We start from the raw sequence: 27,894 nt of genomic DNA on the forward strand, positions 1-27,894 counted from the left end.
GACTTGGAGAACACAACTTACCTATGGTTAATTCAAACCTAAGTGTAACTCCAGACGCCGGCTCTTAACCATTTTCCTATTGCTTCCAATGCTAGCCCATCTTCTGAGCCTCCCCATTAGTCTTCTGCAAAGTATTAGGGACCCGATAATTCAAAAGTGATTTTCAGTCCTAATTTTTTTTAGTGTATATTTTTAAACAGCAATTAATCTTTTTAAAATCTTTTGAACTTTATCAATCTTGGCACTAATTACTAAAATTACTGTTGCTCTCTGAAATTGTAATCAAACCTACCAATATAGAAACCCAAGATTCACCAAGGAAATAATTAATACTAAAATATTTTATTTGTAATAAACTTAAAATTTCTCCGTTCACTGTTTTTTTTTCTCCCACTTCTTGCAAGGCCTTCAGAGTTCCTCCCTAAAACCATGAGTTACCAAAGGATGGAGAAAATGATAACCTAGAGCATTTGAGTGTGCTTAGGTGTTCACTGAGTAAAAAGCAGGATGGAGTAGGGGTGGGGGTGGGGGCAGCCAAATGATGTTTCTGAGAAGTTAGCTCATTTTTAAAAATTGCTTTTTGTAATCTGATCCAATAGCTATTTTATCTTGCTTTTTATTGTTCAATGCACAAAATAGATGTAGGTCAATAGTCAAACTTAATTTCCATCAATTAAAAAAAAAGTTTGGATCCCCATACTGGCTAGCTGCCAAAAAAAAAAAAAAAAAAAAAAAAAAAAGCAAAAGTTGGGAGAATTTACTAGTGACTTAAATTTAATGTGACAATTTACTTTAAATTGCTTTAAGTATAAACTGTGTGATGTTTGTATGCATGCGTAATTTAACTATAATCTTGTCCTGGGGTAAGTTAGAAAGCATCTGAAACAGCCCATTCAGGTGGCTAGGCAGATGGGTTTTTTTCGCACCTGGTGACACTTTAAACAGTGTCATCTCAATCTACACCAGAGGGCTGGCTGATTAGCTTGGTTAGAGTGTGGAGTTGGTAACACCAAGGTCAAGGGTTCAGATCCCTATACCATCCAGCCATCAAAAAAAAAAAAAAAAAAAAGGATAAATCTACACCTATACTAGAGTGTTAATCAGCATGAGGGATGTTAGTAATTTTCACTGGTACATGCAGCCTGAAAGTTAAGTGGTTGCCTAGATTTTTAGAGGCAAAATGCATGAAATGAGATGTAAAAATCTGGCAGATCCTGCAAGCTCGTGACGTTTGATTAGTACCTCAGGTGTAGAGTTCTCTTTGCTCCCCGCCACCATCCCCCGCACATTTAAGACTCTATTGCCTGATCCAACCAGGTTACTAATTCTGCTTGCAGAATATCACTGCTTCTGCTTCAGTGTGAATCTTTTAACCAAAGTATTTGTGGGATTACTTATGAGCAAAGATGGAACTTCTCCAAGCATTCCAGAAGCTCTGCTTGTGATAAATATTTGTTCATGTGAGAGAATTCTGTTTTAGATTTGCTTTCATTGTAATATACCCCCAGGTAACTAGTTTATTTAGGAGGAAACATATGGTCCCACCCTCCTGTAATAGCTGGAGGCTACCACAAAATGAACGTGTGATTGGTGAATGACTAAACTGGCCTAGACAATTTGCAATGGTGTAGAAAAGAAATTAAAAGCCCATTCACCCTCATTCCATGGTGAGGGTCAGATTTGATCCCTGAGCGTTCCCTTTAATGTAGTGCCATACTGAAGACCTCTTTACAGTCAGCAGGTGAATACAGATTTCCAAGTGCTGGACAAAAAGCAATCCAGCCACTTTAAAGGCCAAGGCCATTCTCTAGTAATGTTGCTCTTAACAAAATATAGTTAAAAATTTTATACCACTTTTAATTAAAACTTGATTACTTAGAAGGATTTCAGTTTGCTAATGATTGTATAAGTTTAAAAAATATAAATGAAAAACGGAAAGCTTAGCCAAAATAGAACTATTGCTCTAGATTTTAAGTAAACCTATTCTATATGCCTATTCAACAGGAAGTGTGGAAAATGTCAATAAGGTTAAATGAAGGGCAATTTGAAAACTCAAGAATCAACCTGAGTGAAGTTATAACATGAAATCCTAAAAATAAAACTATGTCAAACATTTTATTTGGTGTTTCAGGGCTGCATCAACTTAAACAAATAAAACAACTTTGTTGAACAGATTTTTTTTTTTAATAGAATGACCGTGTACATGGACAACCGAGAATAGGGAAAAACCCAGTTAATGTTTTAACAAATTACAAGTTGCTTGGATTTAAAAGAAATAGTCCAATAGGTGAATAGTCTCTCATTCAACCAACATAGTACAGTGGCATAAATTTATCCTTAACACTCCACATAAAAACGAGTTCTCTCTCCTTCTACATTTAGTCATTAGTAGTCTCTAAAATGGTAAAATAATATTGAATTTATTTTAGCAAATGAAAGTGCAAGTTTGTACAGCCAGGCTCAGCAGCAAAACTGAAGAACAGGGATGAAAAGTGATAAGCTGATGGCTGCTGTGCAGCACAAGGACTCTCACGAAAGTCCTGTCCTGTGTGCCAAACAGTAAACACTCCATCATCTTTTTGTTGCTCTTAAACGAGCAAAACCAAATTCTTTTTTATTTAAAGAAGCAGTAAATCTTCACTTCCCCCCACGTAATTTGTAATCAGGTAAGGCAAAGATAATTCCCACAATCACTGGGGAGAGCAGCAACATACAGACTTCAGAAATAGCCCTGAATCATCAGTAACATTCTCTCACGGTATCATTAGAAGGAATGCGTCTAATAAATCAAATTTGCAATGTTGTCACATTGTTCTAATTTATTTAATTAGTTTATCTGAAAAAACCTTTATAAATACAATATTTAAGAGAATGGTAAGTTATTTTCTTGCTCTGAAAAAAATAATGTTTTTTCACATTTCAAAACTTTTTAGTATGCTTTTGCAAAAGGAGTCGCAAGAATGAGACAGCTGGGTTTGCAGAATGTCCACGTACAGGTTGCATTTACAAGAACCTGGTAATCTGCCTATAGGTTGCTCTTTGCAGTAATATTTAAACAGGTACAGCTTAAATACCTCCCCTATGCACTCTACTTGTAGAGCAAAGAGGTACTTATTTTTCAAGTATATTGTAAAAGGTAATTTCATTTTGCCAATTTTACAAGTTAAGCTTTTAAGACCAAAATATCTTTGTGAAAACTCATGCCTAGTCAGCCCATTTCTTTTATAGCCAAATGCTCTCATCTTTTAAAGAATGCAGAAAAATATTGATTTGCTAAGGAGGAGCACTCTGGAAAAAGCCATTTAAAAGTATTGAAGAATAAGGAGCATTTCTTTCTAATGGTGAAAATTATTAGAAAAGCTATCCAGTCTGTTGTCTTTAGCTGGTTTTAATAAAGTCTTTTCAAAATGATGGCCAAGAAATCTTTAGAAAACTGAAGGAGGGGGATGCTCCTTTATGGAATGGAAGGGATTCCATTAGTCGTAGAAATTCTTATTAAATGTCTGCTTTGGTTCTTCAGAAGAAATGCTCATATAACTTCTATATAAGGAGACAGAAAAAAGAATAGATTAATATGACATTTTTCTAAAATCTTATTTAAAGGATACTGTAGTAGCATCTTTTTTTTCTTTTGGGGGGCGGCTGGCTGGTATAGGGATTGAACCCTGGACTTTGGTATTATCGGCACCATGCTCTAGCCAACTGAGTGCACCAACCAGCCTGCTGCTAAAAATCTTATATTTCTAAAATTTTACCATGCTGTTATATACATTGTCTTATATAAGGATAGGCAATTTTATTAGGACTCACAGTCTTACATTTCAGTAAATTCTACTACTAACAGGAAAATACATCCTTTTCTTTACTTCAGCTTACTATATCATTTACTTTTCTAAACTGCATACACCTATTGTACTTTTCTTAGAAATCAGAGATTTAAACATTCATTTGTCTTGTGTCCTCAGTACTCAATGCTTAGGGCTCCAAACATATGTTGGAAGTTAAATAAATGTTTGTGGCTAAGTAGTCATGACCCGAAAAGAACCCTTGAACCACTCAAGATCACAGACACTGGACTCTGTTTCCCAGAGAAGGTATGGAAAGTGTGGGAACAGCGAGACTGGAATGATACATAACTCAAAAGGTGATTTAAGGGCTGGCAAGTGCAGCAGAAAAATCATCTGTGAGTTCTTTCCCTCCCTGTGAATCTGTGACATGCCAAAGTAGGAAGCTTGCACCAGGCATGTTTCTACCAATGCAACATTAATCAGACTGTTCTCAAAGGCTTAAGAATCAGAGGGGGGTGGGGGCTCTGCAGGGAACCAGTCCTGAGAGTCTGGCTCACACCCAGCACCTGCATACCGTCCACGAGAGAGGAGGGGGAAAAAAAAAAAAAAGAACCAGAAAGACCAGAGAAGGACCTTACAAGCTCCTTTTACAACCTGGAAAAGTGGAGTTCACTAAAGTCAAGTTCCACTTCCAAAGTCAGTACACTAAAGGAGGAAAGACTAGCTTCATTTGCATGGGTGGTTCAACATTGGCTTTTTCACTCCATTAAAGGTTTATCTGCCACAGGTTCACAGATGGAATCTAAAAGGCAAAACAATTTTACCACAAATAATTCTATACTGACTCCATCTAAATATCTTGAACTTGGCCAGTTCTGTTCATAACAGTATAAAGAGATGCTGGTCAATACACGAAAGTGATCTGCTCAGAAGAGAAGTTGACAAAATCAAAACAGGTTTAAAAAGAGGGAGCTTGGATTATCCCCTTATTCTTGAGACTGATGGGAGGTGCTGCTGAGATGCTATGACCACTGGGTTAGTAATATTTGGTGTTACTTCTTATTTCTTTGGGTCCTATAAATCTATTGTTCTTTTTGCATAAAAGACCTAAGGTCAAGTGTGAATCCCACAGACAGTGTGTAAGAGAGTCACAGGCAGTTTCAACAGCAACTACGGTCACTCAACAAGGGATGGAAGACCCCTGGGCTCAGTGTGATCCTAGTTCAGAGTACTGGTCTCATTACTTAAATAATAACTATCCATCACATTACATTTTAAGAGCACAATAATATATCACCCAGGTTGCTAAACCCAAATAAGAGAAAAATGATTGGAGAACATGATGGCAATCTTCAAATATCTGAAGACCTGAGAAAGATGGATAAAACCCAAGCCCTTTCTCCAGTGGGCAGAACAAGGCCCGCTGGTCCACAAGTTATGGAGAGGCAGCCTTGTCTTAACATGAAGCACCTCCTGACAGTGAGGGATGCCGGGCCATGCATGAGCAGAGCACGGGGTGCCGTCGACTGGATTTCTGCTCTGAGTGGGAAAATGGGAGGGCCCAGAAGTTGCCCAGTCTAACTCAAAATTCAATTGCTACGATCCATGCACAATCTTTTCCACTGTGGCTTACTTGGTTCCTCGAAGGACAAAGTGTGACCACAGTCACACTGCAGAAGATAAGCAGTTCATTTCCTCTTGGGTGTCACGTATTGCTGATGGTCACAGGAGGGAGTCTGAGGCAAGCTTACCTGTGGTCTGCTGTGTTTGAACACCATCTACCTGAGGCAAGGGCCCAAGTGTCCCTTCATCCTCAAAGGCCAAAATTGGATTCAAAGGAATTTCTGGGCTCTCACTGTTGGTGACATCTAATCTGGATGGTTTAGATCCAATGGGTAAGTTTATAATTTCTTCAAAGTTTTCATCCTGAACAGATACACCATTTTCATTTGGTTGTTTTTCCAAATTTGGAGTACTGAGGAATTTGAAAAGTCAAAATTAAAATGTATTAGCATTAATACTGGAAAATACATTTTAAAGATAACTAAACATTGTTTTATAATAAATACTTTTACAAGTTTACCATCAAAAAGTCAGACTAACCGACCACATCATTACTAACAAAAATGGTGAATTGTGACATATTTGTATGTTCCTTTGTTATAAAATTTATCAAACAGAACAACTGATCAATTACAATAGATCATCACAGAAACAGCAGCAGCAGAGATCTGCACATTTAACAGTTCCTGCTGCAGGCATTTTCACATTTGTTTGTCTGGTAAAGAGTTGCTCTTATGAGGACCTCTGCTTCAAAGAGGAGGGGAGTATCATTCCAGGGTATGGGAAGTAAATGATTTACACAAAGTCAGTCACACAACTACCGAGAAACAGCTGAGGCTAAACACATGATCTCTTGGTCTCTGTCCTGTGCTTTTCTCACTATGCCATTCTGTACACTCCCTGGCTATTCAAATTCTAACCTCTCCTGGATATCCTGGCTTCCTAAATCACTTGCATCTGTAAATTGCTCAAGACCAACCTTCTTATCTTCATCCCTTAAATCTGCTTCTTCTCCCATCTTGATCCTTATTAATTCATGCTTAATATCTTGGGCTTATTTTTCAGGTACATTTTATTGGTCGTCAAATCCTTAATTTTCTATCTGTAGTTTCTCTTAAATTATCAATCTCTCCAACCGACTTGGCAGGCCTTTATGTTATATGCCTATTATTATGCCTTACAATGCAGCAGAACAACACCTAAGCATCAAATGGGTGCTAGACTAATTTTACCATTCATTTTATTTGATTGCAGCAGTACGCATATATGTGTGGGCTTCATAATTTGTTCAACGCTTAAGAAATTATCTATACTCTCATAATGCCAACTAATTGAACTTCGGCAAGTCAGTATGTCTCTTCTCACTGCTGTCTTTTCTCATTGCCTTCCCAAATGGTAAAATAATATCTGACCTTTCCACTGCTTTTTTTTAAAAGAGTCTTAGCTTTTTTGCCCTATTGAAGAAATAATTTACTTTCCAGACTGAGTGAAAAGTATTGACTTTGTGGAACCCATTCTAAAGCATTTCTGATTTGAATATTTTTGTACTTTTTTGTTAATTGTTAAATCTTTTCCAGGAAAAAAAATAGATGCCTTTCCTAAGTGTCTCATAAGGCACTGCAGGGTATACTGAAAATACTATTTGTAAAAGAACATAAAAATATTATACAGACTCATGGTCTGATGGTGCTACTCTATTATTTCAGTGAGAGGAGAGGAGGCTCAGCATTGTAACAGCCTGCATGAGTTTGCTGTCACACACGAGTGTGCTGTCGCACATGTGCACACACACACCCACACCCACTTGTGCACACGTATCTAACACCTGCTGTTTAAGTGTCTGGGTTGCCATACCCATCCTCCTGTTCTTGCCCAACACCAATGCGCTTTCTGTAACCAGGCAAACACTTTTGGTTCTCAATCCAAAGAAAAGTTAAACAGAAGTTTGGGCAAAGGATAAAAAACAGGAATGTATCTTAAAATGCTTTTTCCCTGGCAATCCAAACTCCTGTCACCTTCCAGGCCTGCATGTGCTAACAAGTCATAATGGCAACGGCCAACCCTTACTTGAGTCAACAGCTTACTTCATCTTCCACTCCCACCCCTACCTCTTCTTACTTGTCAGCATTAGAGAAATAATTGGGCCATATGCTTTGGATGACCAGTCATTAAGTGTTCATGGGATATGTGATCAGGAGAAACTATAAAACTGAAACTGAAGTCACCGGGGGTAGGGATTATGGATCTGTGCGTCCTCTCAGGATGACAGCATGAGCTTTTGAATTCTCTTTCTTTGGCTACACTCTGGAGGTTGAAGGCTGGATGCAAGGCTTTTGAAAACCATGTATTTTGCTTGGTTAGTCCAAAACGTGTACAGGAGGGGAAGGGACCATGGTGAGAATCTGACAGCCTACACAGTGTTATCAAAGCTGGGACCTTATTTTTTTCTTGATGTTTACTAATGATGTTATAACAAGTAACTTTTAAATTAAAAGTGATAGATTGCTTTGGGTAGAACGGACATTTTCACAATGTTACTTCTGAAAATGTCCATTCCATCCAAAGTAATCTATAGATTCATTGCAATCCTCATCAAAATACCAATGACATTCTTCACAGAAATAGAAAAAGCAATCCTAATATTCATATGGGACAACAAAAGAACCAGAATAGCCAAAGCAATCCTGAGCAATAAAAAAATAAAGCTGGAGGCATAACACTACCTGACTTAAGATTATATTACAAAGGCATTGTAACCAAAACAGCATGCTACTGGCATAAAAAAAGACACTTGGATCAATGGAACAGAATAAAAAACCTGGGAATCAACCCACATACTTACAGTCAACTGATCTTTGACAAAGGCAACAAGAACATATATTAGGGAAAAGACTGCCTCTTCAATAAATGGTGCTGGGAAAATGGGACATCCATATGCAGAAGAATGAAACTGAACCTGTACCTCTTACCATATACCAAAATCAACTCAAAATGAATTAAAGATTTAAATGTAAGACTCCAAACCATAAAATTACTTAAAGAAAACATAGGGGAAACATTCCAGGAAATAGGACTAGGCAAAGACTTTATGAATAAGACCCCAAAAGCACAAGCAACAAAAGAAAAAATATAGAAACGGGATTATATCAAACTAAAATCTTCTGCACAGTAAAGGAAACAATCAACAGAGTGGAAAGACAACCTACAGAATGGGAGAAAATATCTGCAAACTCTATATCTGACAAGGGATTAATATCCAGAATACATAAGGAACTCAAACAACTACAAGGTAAAAAAACACATAATCCAATTAAAATGGGCAAAGGAGATGAGTAGACATTTTTCAACAGAAGACATACAAATGGCCAATAGGTACATGAAAAAATGCTCAACATCACTAATCATCAGGGAAATGCAAATCAAAACCACATTGAGATATCTATCATCTCACCCCAATCAGACTGGCCATTATTAAAAAGACCAAGAACAACAAATGCTCGCGAGGATGTGGGAGAAGAAGTCTTTTACACTGTTGGTGGGACTGTAAATTAGTGCAGCCATTATGGAAAACAGTATGAAGGTTTCTCAAACAGCTACAGACAGAGCTACCATATGATCCAGCAATCCCACTATTCTACCCAAAGGAATGGAAATCATCATGTCGAAGGGACACCTGCACTCCCATGTTCACTGCAGCTCTACTTACAATAGTCAAAATATGGAACCAACCTAAATGTCCATCTATGGACAACTGGGTAAGGAAAATGTGGTACATATACAAAATGGAAAACTACTTAGCCATAAAAAAGAATGAAATTCTGCCATTTGCAACAACATAGATGAGCCTGGAGAAAATTATGTTAAGTGAAATAAGCCAGACACAGAAGGAGAAACAGTACATGTCCTCACTCCTAATTGGAAGCTAAGAAAGAAAGAGTGAAAGAAAGAAAGACCACAATAATACATTGAACTTGCAGAAGGAGAGAACAAACCTAAGGATACTAGAGATGGGGGGAGGGAGAGAGGTGGGTTGGGGAGTGATAGGTCAGGTAAGGGGAAAAAAAGAAAAATTACAATTTGTAATAATGAATATGCTAATAAGAAATAAATTAAAAGTGATACTTCTCTTCCTGTTGGAACAATAGGGGCCTAGGAATGTTACTTTTCCTTTAAGCAAAACAAAGAGCAATAATGAACTCACAAAAGATTAGGAGGAAAAAGAATGGGTCAAACATCAAAATTACTAAAAACCCTGTATTTAAGAGGAACATTCTGTTGAAGAGACAGCCCTTTAGGGTTACTAAAAAGCATAAAATGTCTTCTGGGATATTAGGAGGGTAAAATAGTAGCCTCTTATACCATCAGAGCTTTTTAGCCTCCAAAATAGATTCTCAGCTGGGGGTTGAAGAATATAGAAACTTAAAATAATTTCCTCTGCTCCCATTTAGACATTCTCCCCTGTTCATCCTTCCCCCGCCCCACCATGCACACATTTTTTTTTTTTTTTGCCAGCTGGCTGGTATAGGAATCCAAACCCTTGACCTTTGTACTCACATATATACCTCTGTCCGTTGTTTCTTGTTCCAAAGCAAGTTTCCTATCTATCAATAAATATTCCCCCAATTTTATGGGAGCGTCCCTCCTCAAATACCATCTCTCAAGAACCAAACATAGCTCTGGAGTAAGAATAGACCCACTCAAGGTCATATATCCATATATTTAATATATATATATATATATATACTTATTTCAAATATTTACAAATTTCATATATTTTACATATGAAAATTTATATATGCATTAAAATTTATAAAATTCACATATTTCTTTACATCTTTAAGTGGTGGCCAGAGTGGATAACTCACACCCTCTTCAATTCTACCCACTGTCAGTGGGGAACCTGTGAAGGGGAAAGGGGACGAGTAAGGAGGATGGCCTTGGGACTTTAAAAGGACTGCATAGCAAGGGCTGAGAGCCAGAGAAGCGACAGGCACCTCAAGTCTCATTCAGGAGTAAGGCTCAGGGTGTTTCCAGTGCAGGTTTTCTCTATGAAAAGGGATCTTAGTCCTGCATGCTAGGGAAAGTAATGTTAGGGAGACACTGTGCTCTGGGAATGACACTGGACAGTTTGCTCACGTATCTCTGGGGGTGGTAAGGGGCAAATGTAACCCAGTTTACAGCATTCACTTATCTTTCCTCAAGAGAAGGCAAACCAATATATTAGGTACTAGAGACATTAGGAAAACTGACACTTGTCCCAATCTGAACTAAAGATATTCATTCTGAGTTTTCTAGTGAAAACAAACTCTGCCACTGTGCTTGTAACACGTCATGGTGGATTTTCACAGAGGATTGCCCACATCAAGTTCTTTGGAAGAGACCTCGGGCATCTTCAATCAGTGACTTAATTCACAATGAGCAAGCTCGAGAGATCTACACTCTACTTTGGATGCGTAGTAGGGTTTTTAATAAAGATACTGACTGATCACAAGGATCATGGACTGTTTCACTAAATATAAAGCACCAAGGTGAAAAATACTTTGTTAAGTGATTTCAGGTTGCCCTGTGATGGAGTTTGGATGTGTTGTCCCCTCCAAACTCATGTGGAAATTTGATCCCCAATGTGGCAGTGTTGGAAACTGATTGAGTCATGGGTGTGGATCCCTCATGAATGGATTAGTGTTCTCCCTGGGGGAGGGGGGATTAATGAGTGAGTTCTCGCTCTATTAGTTCCTGCGAGAGCTTATTGTTTATAGGACCCTGGCACCTTCTCTCTCTCTCTCTTGCTTCCTCTCGCCATGTGATCTGCTTGTACCCACTGGCTGCTGCCACATTCCGCCATGAGTAGAAGCAGCTTGAGGCCTGTGCCAGATGCAGCTGTCCCAGAATCGTAAGCCAAATATACCTCTCTTCTTTATAAATTACCCCGTCTCAGGTATTTCTGTTATAGCAACACAAAATGGACTAATACACCCTGAAACTTGGAGTGAAAGGGAATAATAATGGATGTGATTTATTTGCACTTTTAAAGTCTTTAACAGGATTTCAGATGTAAAACTGTTTAAAAACTTGAGTCCACATTGAATCAAAAGAAATGTTTATTCACAAACAGAAAATCTTCTTAAGGATAGGTATTAAAGACAGGAATAAGAAGGTCCTTTTTGTTGCAAGAGTATGAGTAGCAGAGTGCTCCAGGGATCAGTGCTCGAACTAGTTTTACAATAATTGGAAGACAAACAGGATGGAAATTTAAGGATGCAGATAATGTTTGTTCTTGGAAATGCAAGTCATAAGAATAGTCCCTTGAGAGTAATATGGAAAATCATTAGGTGAATGACAATGTAGGCAACTTGTAACAATGTAAGCAGTGGGTTTAGAAAACTATAAACTGAACCATCCTTAAAAGACAGACTGTCACCAGTCACAATGGAGGTAAGAGATCTTAGAATTACTGTAAGCTGTTTCTCGGTGATACTGATTCCGTGTTTCAATCATTTTTAAAAAAGCCAATAGAATGCGAGACAGAAGAAGATTGGATGCCAGAAACAACACAAAAGCACTTTTCTACAACACACTGCAGCTATACCCAGTGTACTGTGTGTCTTCTGGATACTGCATTTTGGGAGGATAAAGATAATGATATCTAACATTTGCTCAGTACAACACTTTTTAGAGCACCTTCCCAGACAGTATTTTATTGGATCCCCCAATACTTTATGGCAAACATTGCCGTGTCCACATGAGAAAGTTAAGGCTTAATTAAGTACGTTAATCCCAGAGTTGCTGAACTTCTCAGAGGTAAAACTAGGGATCCAGCCTAGGACTCTTGTTTCTGAACCTTTTTCCTCAACCCCACACTCATGCCGAGGAATCTCTAGAGGAATATGACTAAGATGATCAAAGAGCTGGACAGGGAGCCTCTTAAAGATAAGGTAAACGTGTCAGTTATTGATTGACTGCCTCTCAGCTCCCTCATTCCTGCCCTGTGAAACTGGATCTGGGTTCTTCAAATCATTATCCTTTGCCAGCGGGCACAATCTTGAGCTTTGTCAGGAGAGGCTGCAGGAGGGATGCTGCAAGAGGAGAGTGTTGCTTCCTGGTTGGGGTGTGCTCGCTCAGCAGGCTCCTGCAGTGCACAGTGGCCAGCAGCCTCCCCCAGCACCCCACCAGGGCAGATCTGTGGTAGACTGCCTCTGGCAAACAGTTTTCCCAGGCACTCTAGAGGGTGGACTTCTGGCAAATTCTGCTGGCAAGAAACCACAGCAACTTCCTGGCATCCAGTGAGTCCCAGCCATCCCCTCTCCAACAAGATCTGGATCGCAGTCCTAGGGAACGTGGGTCTTCCTTGGGTGCACTCCCTAGGGATTGTGACTGCTCCCTGTATCTGCTATTCCTACATTCTTCAGAATTCTCTCTACTTCTTACTAGCCAATCTCTTGTTATTCCAATCACAAGCCATAGTTAATTATTCTTTAAAACTTTTTCTGGTCAAATCTTTGGTTTTTCTCTCCTGAATGGACCCCAATTAATATAGTAGGCATAATAGGAATATTCAGTTTGTAAGATGAAAAGAAATAAGAAATAGAAACAAAATCTGTAAAACTATGAAGGGTATGGAAGGTGTGAAAAAAGACTTATTCTCTAAAACCTAGCTTATGATAAATATGGGTCCTAACTTTGAAATTGCAAGAGTAGTTGTAAGAGGAATAAAAGCTCTTCTTTATGTTCTTCTTCTTCTTCTTTTTTTTTTAAAAGATGACCGGTAAGAGGATCTTAACCCTTGGCTTGGTGTTGTCAGCACCACGCTCACTCAGTGACCTACCGGCCATCCCTATATAGGATCCGAACCTGTGGCCTTGGTGTTATTAGCACCACACTCTCCCAAGTGAGCCACGGGCCGGCCCTTTTATGTTCTTCTTTTGTTGTACATGTTGCTAACAAGAGATAAAGCAAAGTGAAAATACAGATTATTTCAAGATTGATCTCGATAAATTCAAAGGAGACAAATTTAAAAATAATTAAGGGGAAACAAAATTTCTTAGGTTACACTTCATACACTTGGTGTCATGCAATGGGGAACAAACTTAATAGCACAATAAAAATTCCCTATAGGCCAGTGTCATTCAGAAATGATTCTTTCTCAAATTGGGGTCCAATTCTCTACATGAATTTTTAAAAATTTATGTTTCCACTCAGATAAAAATTTTTAAAAGATCAATAAAGGAATTGTCTGGTCATCTGACTGATTATCATAAAGCTGAGTTTTGCTATATGATTTTAGTGCTTCATTTTGCCTTTATATTTCAGAGCACACTGCTATCAGGTAGCACCGGCTTATCTGACAAGGGCTAATGATACGTGAACTAGATTAAACCGGCTAAACAAACATTGTGCGAGTGCCACATTAAACCCAACTGACATTATGGTACATTGTATGAAAAGAGGTTTTTAAAGCATATCAAAAAGAGAAAAGCAGTGAGTGAAATGAATCATCAGTGACTCATGGTAGCATAACCATCCCTACTGCAAAAAGGAATCGACAGTACCATGTGTAAAATGAGATTCTTCTTAAATGTTCTTAGTCTAGCAGCTTTATTTTTCACTTAATTTGTAATTTCTTGTTTCGGCTTTATAGATGATTAAAAGCTACAGAAACTTAAAGCCTAAGTTTATATTTGTTAAAATAATATAAGTAACTCTGGGAATCTGCTAGAATTTTCCTTTAAAGGAGAGACACCCTGGGGTAGTTAGCCAATGGATTTAATTTGCTGGGCTATTCTCATATTCTGATGTTTGAATCTGATACTAATCTGGATCTGCCTAATCTTCTTAGGTGAGAGAACAGAAGAAATCTATGCTTATATTTTTCCTAACGGTTTGATGGAAATCATCTTACATGTATGACAAAGGACAATTTATTCCTTGGGTAAAGATGGATGATACCAGTAAGTTCATTTTGGTTTATTTACAGTTACATTTCTGTGGGAAGAGGAGGCTAAGAGAAAACAGAATTTTATTATTTATATCATTTTGCATACTAAAATTATGCTCTAGCTTATTATATAATAATTAATTACTTGGTGATTTCACTACTGAAAAGAATCAGCTAAGGCATAAATTAGTTTTATTGATCAGATTAAATGATCAGTGGCTTAATAGTCTATAGTATGCATTGCCTGTTCCTTATAATAATGAGATTCTCCCTGTGATACTTTTTATTCTTTCCTAAACATCTAAGTCAATGAATTAAACATCATAAATTATGGCAGCTGAAATGAATTTTTTTTTTTTTTTTAAATCTAAAACTAAGAAAAAAATACCATTTAGTATATTGGGTGATTATGGCAATAAATTTATTCAACATAATTGAAAGCTTATTATTAAGGTCTCTCAGGAAAATTACTCTCTTTGGAATTATAGTACACAGAATTTTTTTTAAATTCCACTGTTTCAGAAAGATATCAGTAGTAGGAGGACTTATCTTTTATTTGCTGCCAATTACATTATAAACACTGTGTAGTGTATGTGTTTTTAGATAAAGAAAAAAAGTAATTTGAGGACCACCTTCAATTCTTTGTGAGTAGCAAAGACTCTGGCATTAAAAAGGAAAACACAAAATAGATTCCAAAAAATTTTAAGAAGTCATATCTAAAATTTTTGAACATTATTAAAATATTTCTACAAGTTCCACATGATGAGATTTTTAGGCACAGGCCATGATTATCCTTATTTTTTGTTTTTGAAAATGCTCTTGTGATGGTGTTGATATAAATGCAAGGGAAGAGAAAGGCAATCTTTCTTCAAGCCACACTCCTTTCTTGACTGTTGTTAGCAACTGTTTGATTCTTCAGTAAAAAGCCCTGTTACTAATAATATGTCATAAGAAATACTGGCATCTAAATGACTTTTATTGTGGAACAAACCTGTGACTCACTATAATATTACGTATGATTAAAATACAACTGAAATATGCCATTAAAAGGTGGAGATGTCGCCATTATATTTGAAGACTCAAAAAAAAGATATTTCTTCTTTCTCAGAGTATAGAATTATTAGCGCCACCAAAAATTAATCAACCCAAATAAAAATAAATTTTAATGTTAAAACTTTAATTCTGCCAGGCCCAGAAAATTCTGGTGGAGTTGGTGGGGTAAAAACAGTAGTGTTTTGCGCTCATTTGTGTCAGTTGTTTAACTTACCTTTCCACAGTCACTTTGGACTGGTGAGAGGTAACCACATGTGGGCTGGCTACTGGTTCTCCATTTCCTGGAGAGTTTGTCATACATGGAAGTGCAGATACCTCTGAACCTAGTGAAGGAGAGAAAACAAAGGGTTACTAATATTCTGTTATCAAACCCAAACCTCAGGAACCACAATGCCTGGATTTATGTCCTGGCTCTGTTTACTTACCAGTTGTGGGACCTAAGGCAAGTCACTTGAACTCTCTGTGCCTCAATTTCCTCACTGATAATAGTACCTACCTCATAGGTTACCGTGAGAATTAAATGTATTAATACATGAGAAGTACTTAGAACAGTACCCAGCACATTATAGGTGCTAAAAAATAAATAAATAAAATAAATAAAATAAAATAAACATTGTTATTATTTTTGCTTGTACTAAATTTGCTCTGGACAAAAAGTGTATAATATTGAAACCAAAGCATTTGATGAAGATAGCAGGAAGCTGACTTGATCAGGCTGACACTGAATATCTTTACTGAAGGATTCAGAGCAAATCACTATGGAACATCATAAGCATTAAAAATATTTTTAACACATCAGTTTAGTTCTAGTCACACTTAGAATGATAGGGATTTCATGAATGGAAGGCCACAACATCATTATTAAATGCTCATTGTTGGAGTCCAGCTTAAGCTAACAATATTGATGACTGACTAAAATCTGGGACAGGGTTATGTGAAGTCATATAAACCTTCATACAGGTTAGAGCTGCAGAGAAATCTGTGGCAGTTTACGGTTTCAGCTTGATGTCAGAGAAAAACTGAAATAATTCCAAGAGAGTGTTATTTCAAAACCTGGCATAAACTCAGTAACATTGCCAGAGGTACAAGAGGTCTGACAACTAAAGCAAAGGAGTGACAGATAATTTAAAACTGCCAAAATTTGCAAAACTGATAATAGGCAGCCTCTGAGAAGACTTCTGATAAACTTGCCTGCCTACCTGCCTGCCTACCTGCCTGCCCTAGAATTCTCTTTGTAGCACTGGGTAACACCATTCAGGTCTCAACCAGATGTAGGGCTGGGAGAAAAGGTATATTTATTAGGCAAAGATAAGCCTCTTTTTAACAGTTTTAACTCAAACCAAATCTATACGAGTAGTGATAAACATGGGTAAGTTGACTGGCAAGTTTCGCCTTCTCTCCTGCCTTTGTTCATTCTTGGACTGAGTACAAAGAATCCTGAAAGAATGGACAGGGGAATGGCAGGGTGGGGAAAGTGAAGACAAACAAGGAGCCTGGCCAGGCACAAACTACAGCTTCAGCTCCTCAAATAATGCTAAACTGGTGCAATTTACTGTCTAAAGTGATCATTCTGATTATTTGAGTTCTATGCTTGCATACGACCTGTATGTATTACAACATTCTTGGAGATAGCATGCTAAAAATACAATGAGATTAATATGTAACTACTAGGACTATTCTCCAAACAAATATAATTAGAGCACCTTTAAAAAAGCATGAAAACCCCACTTAAAGGAATCATGGCATATAGAAACTAGATAGCTTCTATTGAAATAACACCAAATCCCAAAATACCAATAACACTTTTACATTTAAAAACCCATAGAGTTTACAAGGACTGTTCTTTCACATCAATCATTTGATTTGATGTTTAACCCAGCCTGTGTGGTACTCCAGCCTTTGTTTTTGTTTTAAAATAGCAAAAGAAACTGAGGCACGTCTGGCCTCTTATCTTCATATTGATACTTCAGATGAGGAAAGAGAAAGACTGAATGATGAGCTATCCACCAACCACCTGTACGTACAATCATGATGACCACATGGGATCATGGAAGGAGCAGAATTAGGAGTTGGTGTCCTGGGCCACAGCTATATGAGCTGGGCCTGTTGCTGGACCTGAGTGCCCCAGGGGATAGACACCTTGCCTGCCTTGTTCACACTGAATCCCAGCACCTATAACAGGGCCTAGTCCATAGAAGAGCACCGAAAATGCTTGTTGACTCCAAGAGAAAGAAAGCATCATCTACCTCACAAGGCTGCAGTGGGGATTAAAGAAGCAAATGTACAAAAGATGTACCTGACACAGGATGGGCAGGTACAAATATTTAGTCAATATTAACCGAATTTAGGGCTGGCTGATTAGTTCAGTTGGTTAGAGCGCAGCCTTATAATACCAAGGTCATGGGTTTGGATCCCCTTACTGGTCAGCTGCCAAAAAAAAAAAAAAAAAAAATTAACTGAATCTGAGTTCTAAAACTAAGGTTAATCTCACTTTTATATAAACTATATTTCATTGAAAATCACTAAGAAATCAATAATCTTTGCCCAAAGCCTATAGCATATGAGCAACTTTCTAACAAAATTTCAAAACATTTTTAACTTTAACTTTATTCTGTAGTCAGAAATAAAAGTTCTGAGAACATGGTACTCTAGCAGATAGTAAATAATAAGTGAAATATAATATAAACTTAAATTTTTCTAATAGTGTGTGCATGTACACACATATATGAAGGTACTTCAAAACGTTCATGGAAAAATAGAATTGAAAGATATACGAATTTTTCCATGAACTTTTTGAAAACCCCTCCTACTTGTAAATATACATATATACAAATATACATGTATCATACGTACATATATATGATAACTTAAGATATTAATCAATGCATTAGCATATAAACAAATCTGAAAAAATATCTGGCAGAAATGCTAGAGAGAGTTTTTCGTAAGGGTAAATGTGTAGACTGGACCACAGACACCTAAGCTTCTGTGAGTCTATCAGTATCTTTTTTCCCCCATCAATCCATGAATATCTTGGCCTCTAGAGAGTCAATTCAAAAATTTATATTTGAATTGATTTGAGTTCAGTGATAGAAATACCTGTTCTTCCAGTGAGCACTCCCTTGGCAATATCGCCATTTCTCTGATCAATGGTTTTCTACCAAAAAAAAAAAAAAAAGACTTTTAAAAATAAAACTCACAAATGCAAGCAAAGCAAAAAAATAACAGCCATCAAGAGTAGGTAGAAAATAGCCATCTCAGTACCTTATCTGTAGCTTCTGTTCTCCTGGTTCTTTTCATGATCTCCTCAAGTCGCTAAAAGAAAGGAAGAATTGAGCAAGAGAATCTATATTGAAAGAAAGCCAGCCTGGTGCATTTCACTGATGTGATAAATAGGAGGTTATTAAAACATGACTGTTATTGTGGGAAAATATAATATGCACTCTTAGTCTTAAAAAGGTTGGAACCGGCTTAAGCTACACGAAGTGGACGTAACTGTTTTTAGAGAAGGCTGAAACTTTGGGAGTGATTTCTTTGGAGAAGATTATTCAGACTGAGGGCTACTTTATCTGGAAAAAATAGAACGCATTTGTTTTCTGATGGCAATAAGCTATCTCTTGGTCACAGATGGCTTCAAGTGCACAAAAGAATCAGAATGATTGTGTCCCAGGCTTCTGTGCAAGGCACTACCTTCTTTCTCTCCAGGCGCTCCTGCTCCTCTCTCTGGAAATGCCTCTCCCGTTCCTGCCGGACCCTCTCTGCTTCTTCACGAACACGAGCCTCTTCTTCTTTCTGAAAACAAGAAGTCGGTGTCTGCTTCTGACGGGCAGGCTGGCTTTGCCTGCTGCCCTGGTCTCTCAGCGGACACCCGAGGTGGAGGCCTGGTGCACAAGACCAGAGCACGCACGACACACTGCTTCATTCTGCACTTTTCTCTGCTCAACTGAGCCGAGTCCCCACCCACCTGGAGCAGGGGCTGCACTGAGCCATCTGCTCCCCAGTGCCCTACCTGCCTCTGCAGGCGCCCCTCCTGCTCCCTTCGCAGCTGCTCTTCCTTCTCCTGGGCTTGCTCAGCCTCCAGCCGTCGGGCTTCCTCCTCACGGCGGGTTCTCTCTTCAGCTACCCTTTGAGCCAATTCCTCTCTCTTTTGTCTGGGAAAAGACAAAAACAAAACACAGACCCATGAGGGGAATTCCTTGAAGAGGCCTGAGTTTGTGGTCATGGCAAGGACAGTCTGTTCAAAGGTCAGGCAGGAATATCTCCACTGGATACATTTGACATGGTTAAGGGACAAAATGTGAAGCCACTCTTTATTCTTCCTTGCCCCTTCTCAGCTTCATTGCTGCCTGTGGTAAACAGAAGCAAAATGTAACCATGAAGATTTTGAGGAGAGCTTGCCTTTTCAAAGGATCTGCAAATTAACTATCTTTAAAGGCTGAAACTTGCTTAATCCACATAATGAGACTTTTTAGTAACGAATGTGAAGGCCTCCACTCCTCCATAAAATAAATCTTGGTAAATAAATAAAGGTCATAATGTTCTGTCACAGGAGGAAGACGGGCCATATGAACTCCCTGTTGGGACCAAGGGCAAGGCACGTACAAGATGGCGGCCAGAACTAGAGGTAAGATCCTTTCCCAAGGTGCTGTTTTTTTTTTTTTCCCCCCAGCTAGTTGGTACAGGGATCTAAACTCTTGACCTTGGTGTTATAACACCAAAGGTGAAGTTCTGTTTGTTTGAAGAACAATTGTATTGACATTAGCCTTATTAGCTCCACAGGGTGACTGATAAAGCAAACTGTCCCTGGCATACTGTCTGGCAGGCAATCATGGGGCATTTCAACATCTCACCCAGCTGCCCCCTGAGAGAGACAAAACACGAACCCTTACTATGCAGCTTGAGAATGATAATTACAAAGATAATGTGGAAACTTGGAGATTTGAGATATGTTACGTAAAAAAGCAAACTGCACAACTGTACCTCCACTGTGGTTATAATTCTGTAAATATGCATGTATGTATACATGTATATACATACATACCCCCATACTGTTCAGAGACTAGAAAGGACCACCTAAAATGTACACAATTACTGAAAATTGGTAAGATTATGAATACACATTTTTATTTCTTTAAATCTTTCTACATCAATGTCATTGTATTGTCATTAAAATAAGGAAATGTGATTTAAAAAAATCATTGCATAGTCAAAGAACACCAGGTAACAGTAATTCTGTAACAGCTCATCATTCACCTTTGTCACTACCACCACCTCCTCCCTCACACACAGAAGACTTAATTAACCCAAGGTGTCACTACTCGATCACTGATATCACGTCATTGAGTGATGTCACCCCTTTACCTTTCGACCTCTTCCTTCTCCTTCCTCTCCCTTTCCTCCTTCTCTCTCTGCTCTCGGGCCAGCCGCCTCTTCTCAGCCAGAAGCCTTGTGGCCTCTTCTGGGTCGGTGGTTCCTGCAGAAGTCTTAGGAGAAGCACTGGTAGTCACAGTGTGTGACGGGGCTGGTACCGAGGCTGGAGCAGGGACTGGGGCTGGGGCCAAAGCTGCGGTTGGGGCCATGGCTGGAGCAGCTGTACAAACAGGTACAAGGAGAAAACCAATAGGAAACAAAACCCGAAGAACAAAACAAAAACGAGCATTCCCCACACTTCAGGTCTAGAATTCATCATTATATAAGAAAGGGGAATGTTTATTACCATATGTTCTCATGGTTTCACTGTATTCTATTTGTAACCAAGCAACAGATGACAAAAAACTACAAGTGTAAGTGAGACATTCAACAAAGCTAATGCTCTCTCACCAAGTCTTATTTTTATACTAGTTAAATCAGGGAACAATGTATATCGAATGTGTACTTAGCATAGAGAGCCTCATGTTAGATTCTTTGGGAAGTTATACCCTGAGCAAAAAGAAGATGAGATCTCCCATTTGTCTTTTATTATATTTTAAAAATTCTTACTCTTGTGACTATTCACTGTAAGAGCACTAAAGCCTTTCTGTGACCATCATCGGCTTCCAAGCCACAAGTCCAGATTCAGGCTGGGAAGACGACACCCAGTGAAGAGCCACTGTTGGTCTGCCCAGTGCAGTCTCCAGGTCTGAGATGGGAGGAGCCAGGGCCTCTTCAGGAGCTGGCACTGACACTGCTTACACCTCCCCACCTCCACTCGTGATTCCTGACACCAAGATGCAAGACGGTAGCAGCAGTTCTCTGGCCTTGTTCAGATTTAGAAAGATAACTTGAAGGGCTGGTGCTGCAGGGAGCCCCACACTGAACCTCACCACAGTAGGCACCTGACTACTCCAGACCCTCTTTCAAGATTCACATTTCTACTTCTGCTAAAGAAAGGATTTTTTTTTCTTTTTTTTTTACCATCATGATGCTCTCTGGCCCTTCTCTCTCTTTCTACACAAGCAAACATTGAACTCTTGCATTCTTTAACATCTGTTTGAATAATGTATTCTTTCTTTGCCCCTACCCTCTATCTTCGAATTAAGCCTTCAGTGGAAAAGTTTTGAATAAAGACAACTTTCAACAAGAAATATTGAGGGCTTGTCAGTTACTCAGTTGCTTAGAGTGTGATGTTATAACACCAAGTTGACCCTGTACTGGCCAGCTACCAAAGGAAAAAAAAAAAAAAAAAAGAAATATTGAATTCCTAACTCCAGGTGATTTTAGATTTCTAAATAGTATCCGGTTATCCTGGCAGAGATGAGAAGAACTGGGTCTTCTGGAAAAAAAAATTCTGACCTCTGTCAAGCACAGAGCCCAAGCCAGTGCTCCTTAAACTCTAGCATGCACAGGTAGAGGTTTGCCAGACTTAATTGGTCATGTCATATTTTATCTGGCAATCCTGCATAGGAATCAACTGACAACCTTAGTATCTTCCAGAATTATTGTTCCACCACCGCACAAGCTGATTCAGTAGGTCGAAGGTAAGGCCAGGGGCGTATTTTCAAATGTCATAGATGTGGTGATTTAAAAGTATTTCCAAAAAATCTCTGAAAATCCTCCTTTCAAAAGGTGGATTAATCTCTCAACTTAGTGAGTTCAACCTAGTAGCTTGCGTCTAATGAACAGAATATGGTAGAAATATCGGTGTGTGGCTTCTGAGGGGAGGACATAAAAGACACTGTGGCTTGCTCCCTATTCTCTCCCAGATCACTTACTCTGAGGGAAGCAGCAGAGCAAGCAGACAGATCATGAGGACATCAGGCGACACCATGGAGAGCTCCACGTGTCATGAAACTGAGGCCCCTGCCCTGTGTGTAAGCCATGTGTGTAAGCCGTCCTCCAGCTCCAGCTGAGTCTTGAGATGATGGTGGCCCTGGCTTCCAGCGTGACTGCAATCTCATGAGACCCTGAGCCAGAACCACCCAACGAGGCTGCTCCCAAATCCTTCACCAAGATGCAGGTGATATAATAAATGTCTGCGGTTGTTTCAAAGTGCTAAGTTTTGGGGTAATTTGTTCCACAGCAATAGGTAACCAACACAACAGGTGACTTGCTGTGGGTGCTCTGAACACATTTTGTGAAATGCTGGACTCAGCCAGTGAAAGGACTCAGAAACCATGCCCGAATTAACACACTGTGGCTCCCACAGTAGGCTTCTGGATCTACAATTCTACTGTTTTCATACATAAGAAAATTATACTTAAGGCCTCCCAATTCAATTTCCAAATCTCCAACAAGAAAAGAAAAAAAAGCTAAATAAAAGCAGCACTCCTGTGAAAAAGAGAAGTACAGACAGCAACCAACCCACATCCCTCACGAGGCAGTTCATTCTCACCAGGGACAGCTTCTGCTTCGACAGGTGTCCCTTCTTCAACTGTGGCTTCTTCTACCGTCACTAAAGGTGCTCTGCCCTTTAGCGAGGGCTCACTGGCAACTTTCTGAAGTTCCTTCTCCGGGTCTTTTTTCTCTGGATCTACTTTGACCTCTCTCTTGACAGGGCGGATGTTGCCAGGGGATGGGGGCCGGGCCTGAGCAGCAGCAGCAGTTTTGACTGAGCCGGGAGGCAAGGAGGAGGCTGGTCTGGGTGTGCCAGGCAAATGAGGGAAGGACTTGGAGGGGAGCCTGCGCAAGAGAGGGGACACATCAGAACAGGCTTACCTGAGCCTAGAACACCAGCTCATGGAAAAGAAAGGCAGATATTGAGCTAGGTGTATCTGTCTTTTATGAGCTAAATGCAGAAACAGAGTCACTTTGGAGACCCATTCCGATCCAATATTCCTTTTTTCTTTCCTTTAAAAAGGAATGTTATTTCCTAATCAAAGCAAAACCATGTGGGGAGAACAATTCACTTTCAGAGGACAGAGGCTACTAATTCTCCATGTGGAGCAATCCAGCCAGCCTGTTGTATTCCACTTACCAAAGCCGGGAGGAAGCTGGAGATCTTGCTTTGGGATTAGATGGAGACAGGGACCTTCGGGTGCCAGATGTAAGGTGGAAGGGTATATTTTCTCTTTCTCTCTCTCTTTTATAGCCCTAAGTTCAGAGAAACTCAATAATTAGGTTTTTCCATGAGTGAGACAACCATATTCACATCACAGTACTGAACAGCAGAACTACAAACCATTTAGTGACTTTTTAGAAATTTTCTAAACTATGTCACATATATCTATATCATCTCAAAAAAAGGCCTTCCTTAGCTTAAAACTGAACAATGTAACTAAACTAACACAACGTGACACTAATAAGGTGGTTCTGGGGTGATTTGGACTTATATTTGTAAAAAACAAAAAACCAAAACATTCACACTTTTAGAAAGCACCTATACTTTGTTTCTAAAATTAACTAGAGCAAAATCTCTCAGTTGGGTTTATTCCACACAAATGTAAAAGCCACTTGCATTTTTTAAGCTTTTAATTAAAACACACCTTTTCTCTTTTAATGCCTCCAAACATACCATAGCTCAGCCTTTTTTTCAAAAAAAAATTTACATGCCTGCTCTATCAGACATTATTTCTTCCTTTATATTGATGTTATAGAAACAAGTCCTTCCTCACCTAGTATCCTCTTGCTCTTGAGGAAAAGTCAGGTTCCAGGTGAAGAATTTTAGCTATTTTTACTCTTCTGTACCAGGGATGAAATTGAAATCTGAGGGTGAGCCAGAACACCAGCCCTCCCCTCACTGCCAACTAGAAATTCAGCCAGAGAGATGATACCTTTCTTAAGTTGAAATGGGCAAAGGGAAGCCAAGAGAAGTGTTCTGATATTCTAAAATCAATCAAGACAAAAAAATGCACAAAGCAGAAAAGACCCATTGCAAGTATTCGACACTTCTCGACAAGGTCCTGGGATGGGAATGGATGCATGCTGAAGACACCCATGTGAACACATGCCAGGAAAGCAGACCGCAAGTGTTCTGGGGAAGGGGCAGACTATGACCTAGTCTCAGGGAAAATAAGCTGTAGTGCACCTTTTCTTTTCTTCTTTTTTGCCTGGCTAAGCATCAACTCCTATCTTCCTTCCCTTCCTTTTTACTCCTCTCAAAGTCCCTTCTAATGGCTTCTTTCTGTTTTCCTTAGTAGCATACTAGTTGATGGACTGGGCTACAGGAGAGAGAAAATAATCTAAGTGTCATATAGTACTCACTGTCTCCTTGGCATCTCTAGTAGAAGAAATGAAGAACAGGGCAAAAAAGAGTCTCACAAGGTGTGTGCTAGCTCTGATCATTTCCAGCTGCATGACTACCTTCACCCCCATTTCTGGTCCCAAAGGGCAGGAGGTGAGGCCTTGCAGAGCTGCTGCAGTTCTTGGGTAGCAAAAGCTGCAGCCACCATACGGGATCCTCTTGGCTGGTGTACAGGCTGGCAATTATGTCTTTGGCAGACCAGTCTTCAGGGTGGAAGGCCCAGGGCTCTTCCCAACTGGAGGTTGGGGTTAAGCACCTAGAGTAGCCTTTTTCTTTTTCTCAGAACATTTTAAATTGGCTGAAATCAGATCAAGGAGAGATCTGAATGGGAAATAAGTCAGGAAGGGTAATTTGTGATGTGAAGAGTTTGGGGACAAATTGCATCATCTGTGCCTTGATGAGACTGGGATCAGGAAATGAACCTATGTAAAAATGCATAATCCTCCGTCTTTTTACTAAAGTGCCACTGAGCCAATTACTTCTTCCTCTCCTAAAATTGATCTCCTTTCATAACCTAGGGGAGGAGTGGTTTGGGAAAAGGCTCAATACTTGAGGTAATCCCCTCCCAAGCAGGTTGATTTTTTTTTAAACCTTTTTAGTCCTTTCACTGCTCTTGTATCCAATCACCTATTTGGGTACCACATATGTAAAGGCATCCCTGACTCTCATCCTGATCTAATAACCAGTCTGTACAATCACCTTTCCTTTGAACACTTTCCACAATGCTGAAAGGGAACACACACAACAAGCTGCCCATGTCAGTGGTCAAGACAACCTACCAGCAGGAGAAAGACTTCAATTTCACAATTACAGGTAGGCTTAGAATATAAATATCCTTCTAGAGAGACAGTATGAGTACACTGACAGATACTCTAAGGCAGTCCTGTCCAATAGAACCTTCTGTAATGATGAAAATTTTCTAAATCTATGCTGTCCATATGGTAGCTACTAGCTACATTTGGTTATCTGAACTTAGATATAAATTAAACAAAATTAAAAATTCTATTCAGTCTTACAAAACATTTTCAGTGCTCAATGCCCATTTGCCCATTTCCAGTGACCATTTGAATTTAGATCTAAATTAATTAAAATTACATACAAAAGATAAAGAAATTAAGACAACAATTCCATTTATGATAACATCAAAAAGAATAAAATATTTAGAATAACCTTAACCAAAAGGTCAAAGACCTGTGCATTGAAAACCAGAAGACGCTGCTGAAAGAAATGAAAGTCAACACAAATAAATGGGAAGTGATCCCAGAGTTAATGGGATGGAAGACTTAATATTATTAAGATGTCAATACTGTCAAAAGATATCTATAGATTCCATGCAATCCCTACCAAAATTCCAATGTCATTTTTTTGCAGAAATGGAAAACTCCATTCTAAAATTCATATGAAATCATAATTTGACTCTGAGAGTCAAAAGAATCTTGAAAAAGAACAAAGATGGAGGTCTCACGCTTCCTGTTTTCAAAACATTACAAAGCTACAGTAATCAAAACAATGTGGTAGTTATAAAGACAGACATATAGACCAATGAAATAGAACAGAGAACCCAGAAAAAACCCTTGTGAGTACAAATGCCAAGACCACTCAATGAGGAACGTATGCTCTTCAACAAATGGTGCTGGTCAAACTGAATATCCATGAGCAAAGAATGAAGTTGGACCCTTACCATATACAATACATGAAAATTAACTCAAAATGGTTTACAGACCTAAACATAAGACTTAAAACTGCTGCTCAGTTGGTTAGAGTGTGATGCTGATAAAACTGTAAAATTACTGGAAGAAAACACAGATGACGCTGGATTTGGTACTGATTTCTTGGAAGCAACACCAAAAGCACAGGCAACAGAGCAACAACAGACAAATAGGACAATATCAAACTTAAAAACTTCTGTGTATCAAAGGACACAATCAACAGAGTAAAATGGCATGGAATGGGAGAAAATATTTGTGAATTATCTATCTGATAAGGAATTACTATCCAGAGTACATCAATAATTCCTACAACTCAACAACAACAAATCAAATAACCCAATTAAAAAATGAGCAAAAGACTTGAATAGACATTTCTCCAAAGATGATATACAAACTGCCAATAAGCATTCCAAAATTCTCAAAGTCACTGATCATTAGAGAAATGTAAATCAAAACCACAATGAGATTTCATCTCAAATTCTGTATGATGGCTATTATTAGAAAAACAGAAAACAAGTGTCAGTAAGGATGTAGCTAAATTAGAACTGTTGTGTACTGTGGGTGGGAATGTAAATGGTGCAGCTGCTAGGGAAAACAGTATGGAGGCTCCTCAAAAAACTAAAAATAGGATTACCACATGATCCAGCAATCCCACTTCTGGGTATATACACAAAGAACTGAAAGAAGGATCGTGGAGATCTGCACACCCGTGTTCTTAGTGGCATTATTCACAATAGCCAAGAGGTAGAAGCAACCCAAATATACATCAATGGATGAAGGGATAAAGAAAATGTGGTGTATACATAAATAAAATGGAATAGTATTCGGTCTTAAAATAAAGGAGATTCTAACACACGCGACGAAGATAAACCTTGAGGACATTAAGCTAAGTGAAATAAGCCAGTCACAAAATTTCAAATAATGCACGATTCCACTTACATGTGGTATCTAAAGTAGTCAAGAAACAGAAAGTAAACTGGTGCTCGCCAGAGTCTGAGAGGAGGGGGAAATAGGGAGTTGTTTAATGGGTATAGAGTTTCAGTTGTGTAAGATTTAAAAATTTCAGGAGATTGGTTGTACTACAATGTAAACATACTTAACACTGAACTTAAAAATGGTTAAGATGGTAAATTTCATGTTGGGTAGTTTTTACCACAAACATTTTTTTAAAAATCAAAAACTCAGTTTGTC

At 38.8% G+C, this 27,894-nt stretch overlaps 1 protein-coding gene across 1 annotated transcript in view; it reads right to left on the minus strand.

Annotated features, from left to right (window-relative positions):
* Positions 1–3,511: 3,511 nt before the first annotated feature.
* MAP7 (microtubule associated protein 7) overlaps positions 3,512–27,894 on the minus strand; it is a 159,933-nt gene continuing 135,550 nt past the window's right edge. The window contains exons 9-18 of the mRNA XM_063096798.1: positions 23,729–23,844; positions 23,129–23,433; positions 20,698–20,926; positions 19,350–19,487; positions 19,027–19,177; positions 18,601–18,651; positions 18,436–18,493; positions 15,551–15,653; positions 5,540–5,763; positions 3,512–3,540 (exon numbers count right to left, since the gene is read on the minus strand). Coding sequence (XP_062952868.1) covers positions 3,530–3,540; positions 5,540–5,763; positions 15,551–15,653; positions 18,436–18,493; positions 18,601–18,651; positions 19,027–19,177; positions 19,350–19,487; positions 20,698–20,926; positions 23,129–23,433; positions 23,729–23,844 — 1,386 coding nt within the window. The 3' untranslated portion in view covers positions 3,512–3,529. The remainder of the gene's footprint in view (positions 3,541–5,539; positions 5,764–15,550; positions 15,654–18,435; positions 18,494–18,600; positions 18,652–19,026; positions 19,178–19,349; positions 19,488–20,697; positions 20,927–23,128; positions 23,434–23,728; positions 23,845–27,894) is intronic.

Source organism: Cynocephalus volans, chromosome 5, assembly GCF_027409185.1.
Source record: "Cynocephalus volans isolate mCynVol1 chromosome 5, mCynVol1.pri, whole genome shotgun sequence".
Taxonomy (NCBI): Eukaryota; Metazoa; Chordata; class Mammalia; order Dermoptera; family Cynocephalidae; genus Cynocephalus; species Cynocephalus volans.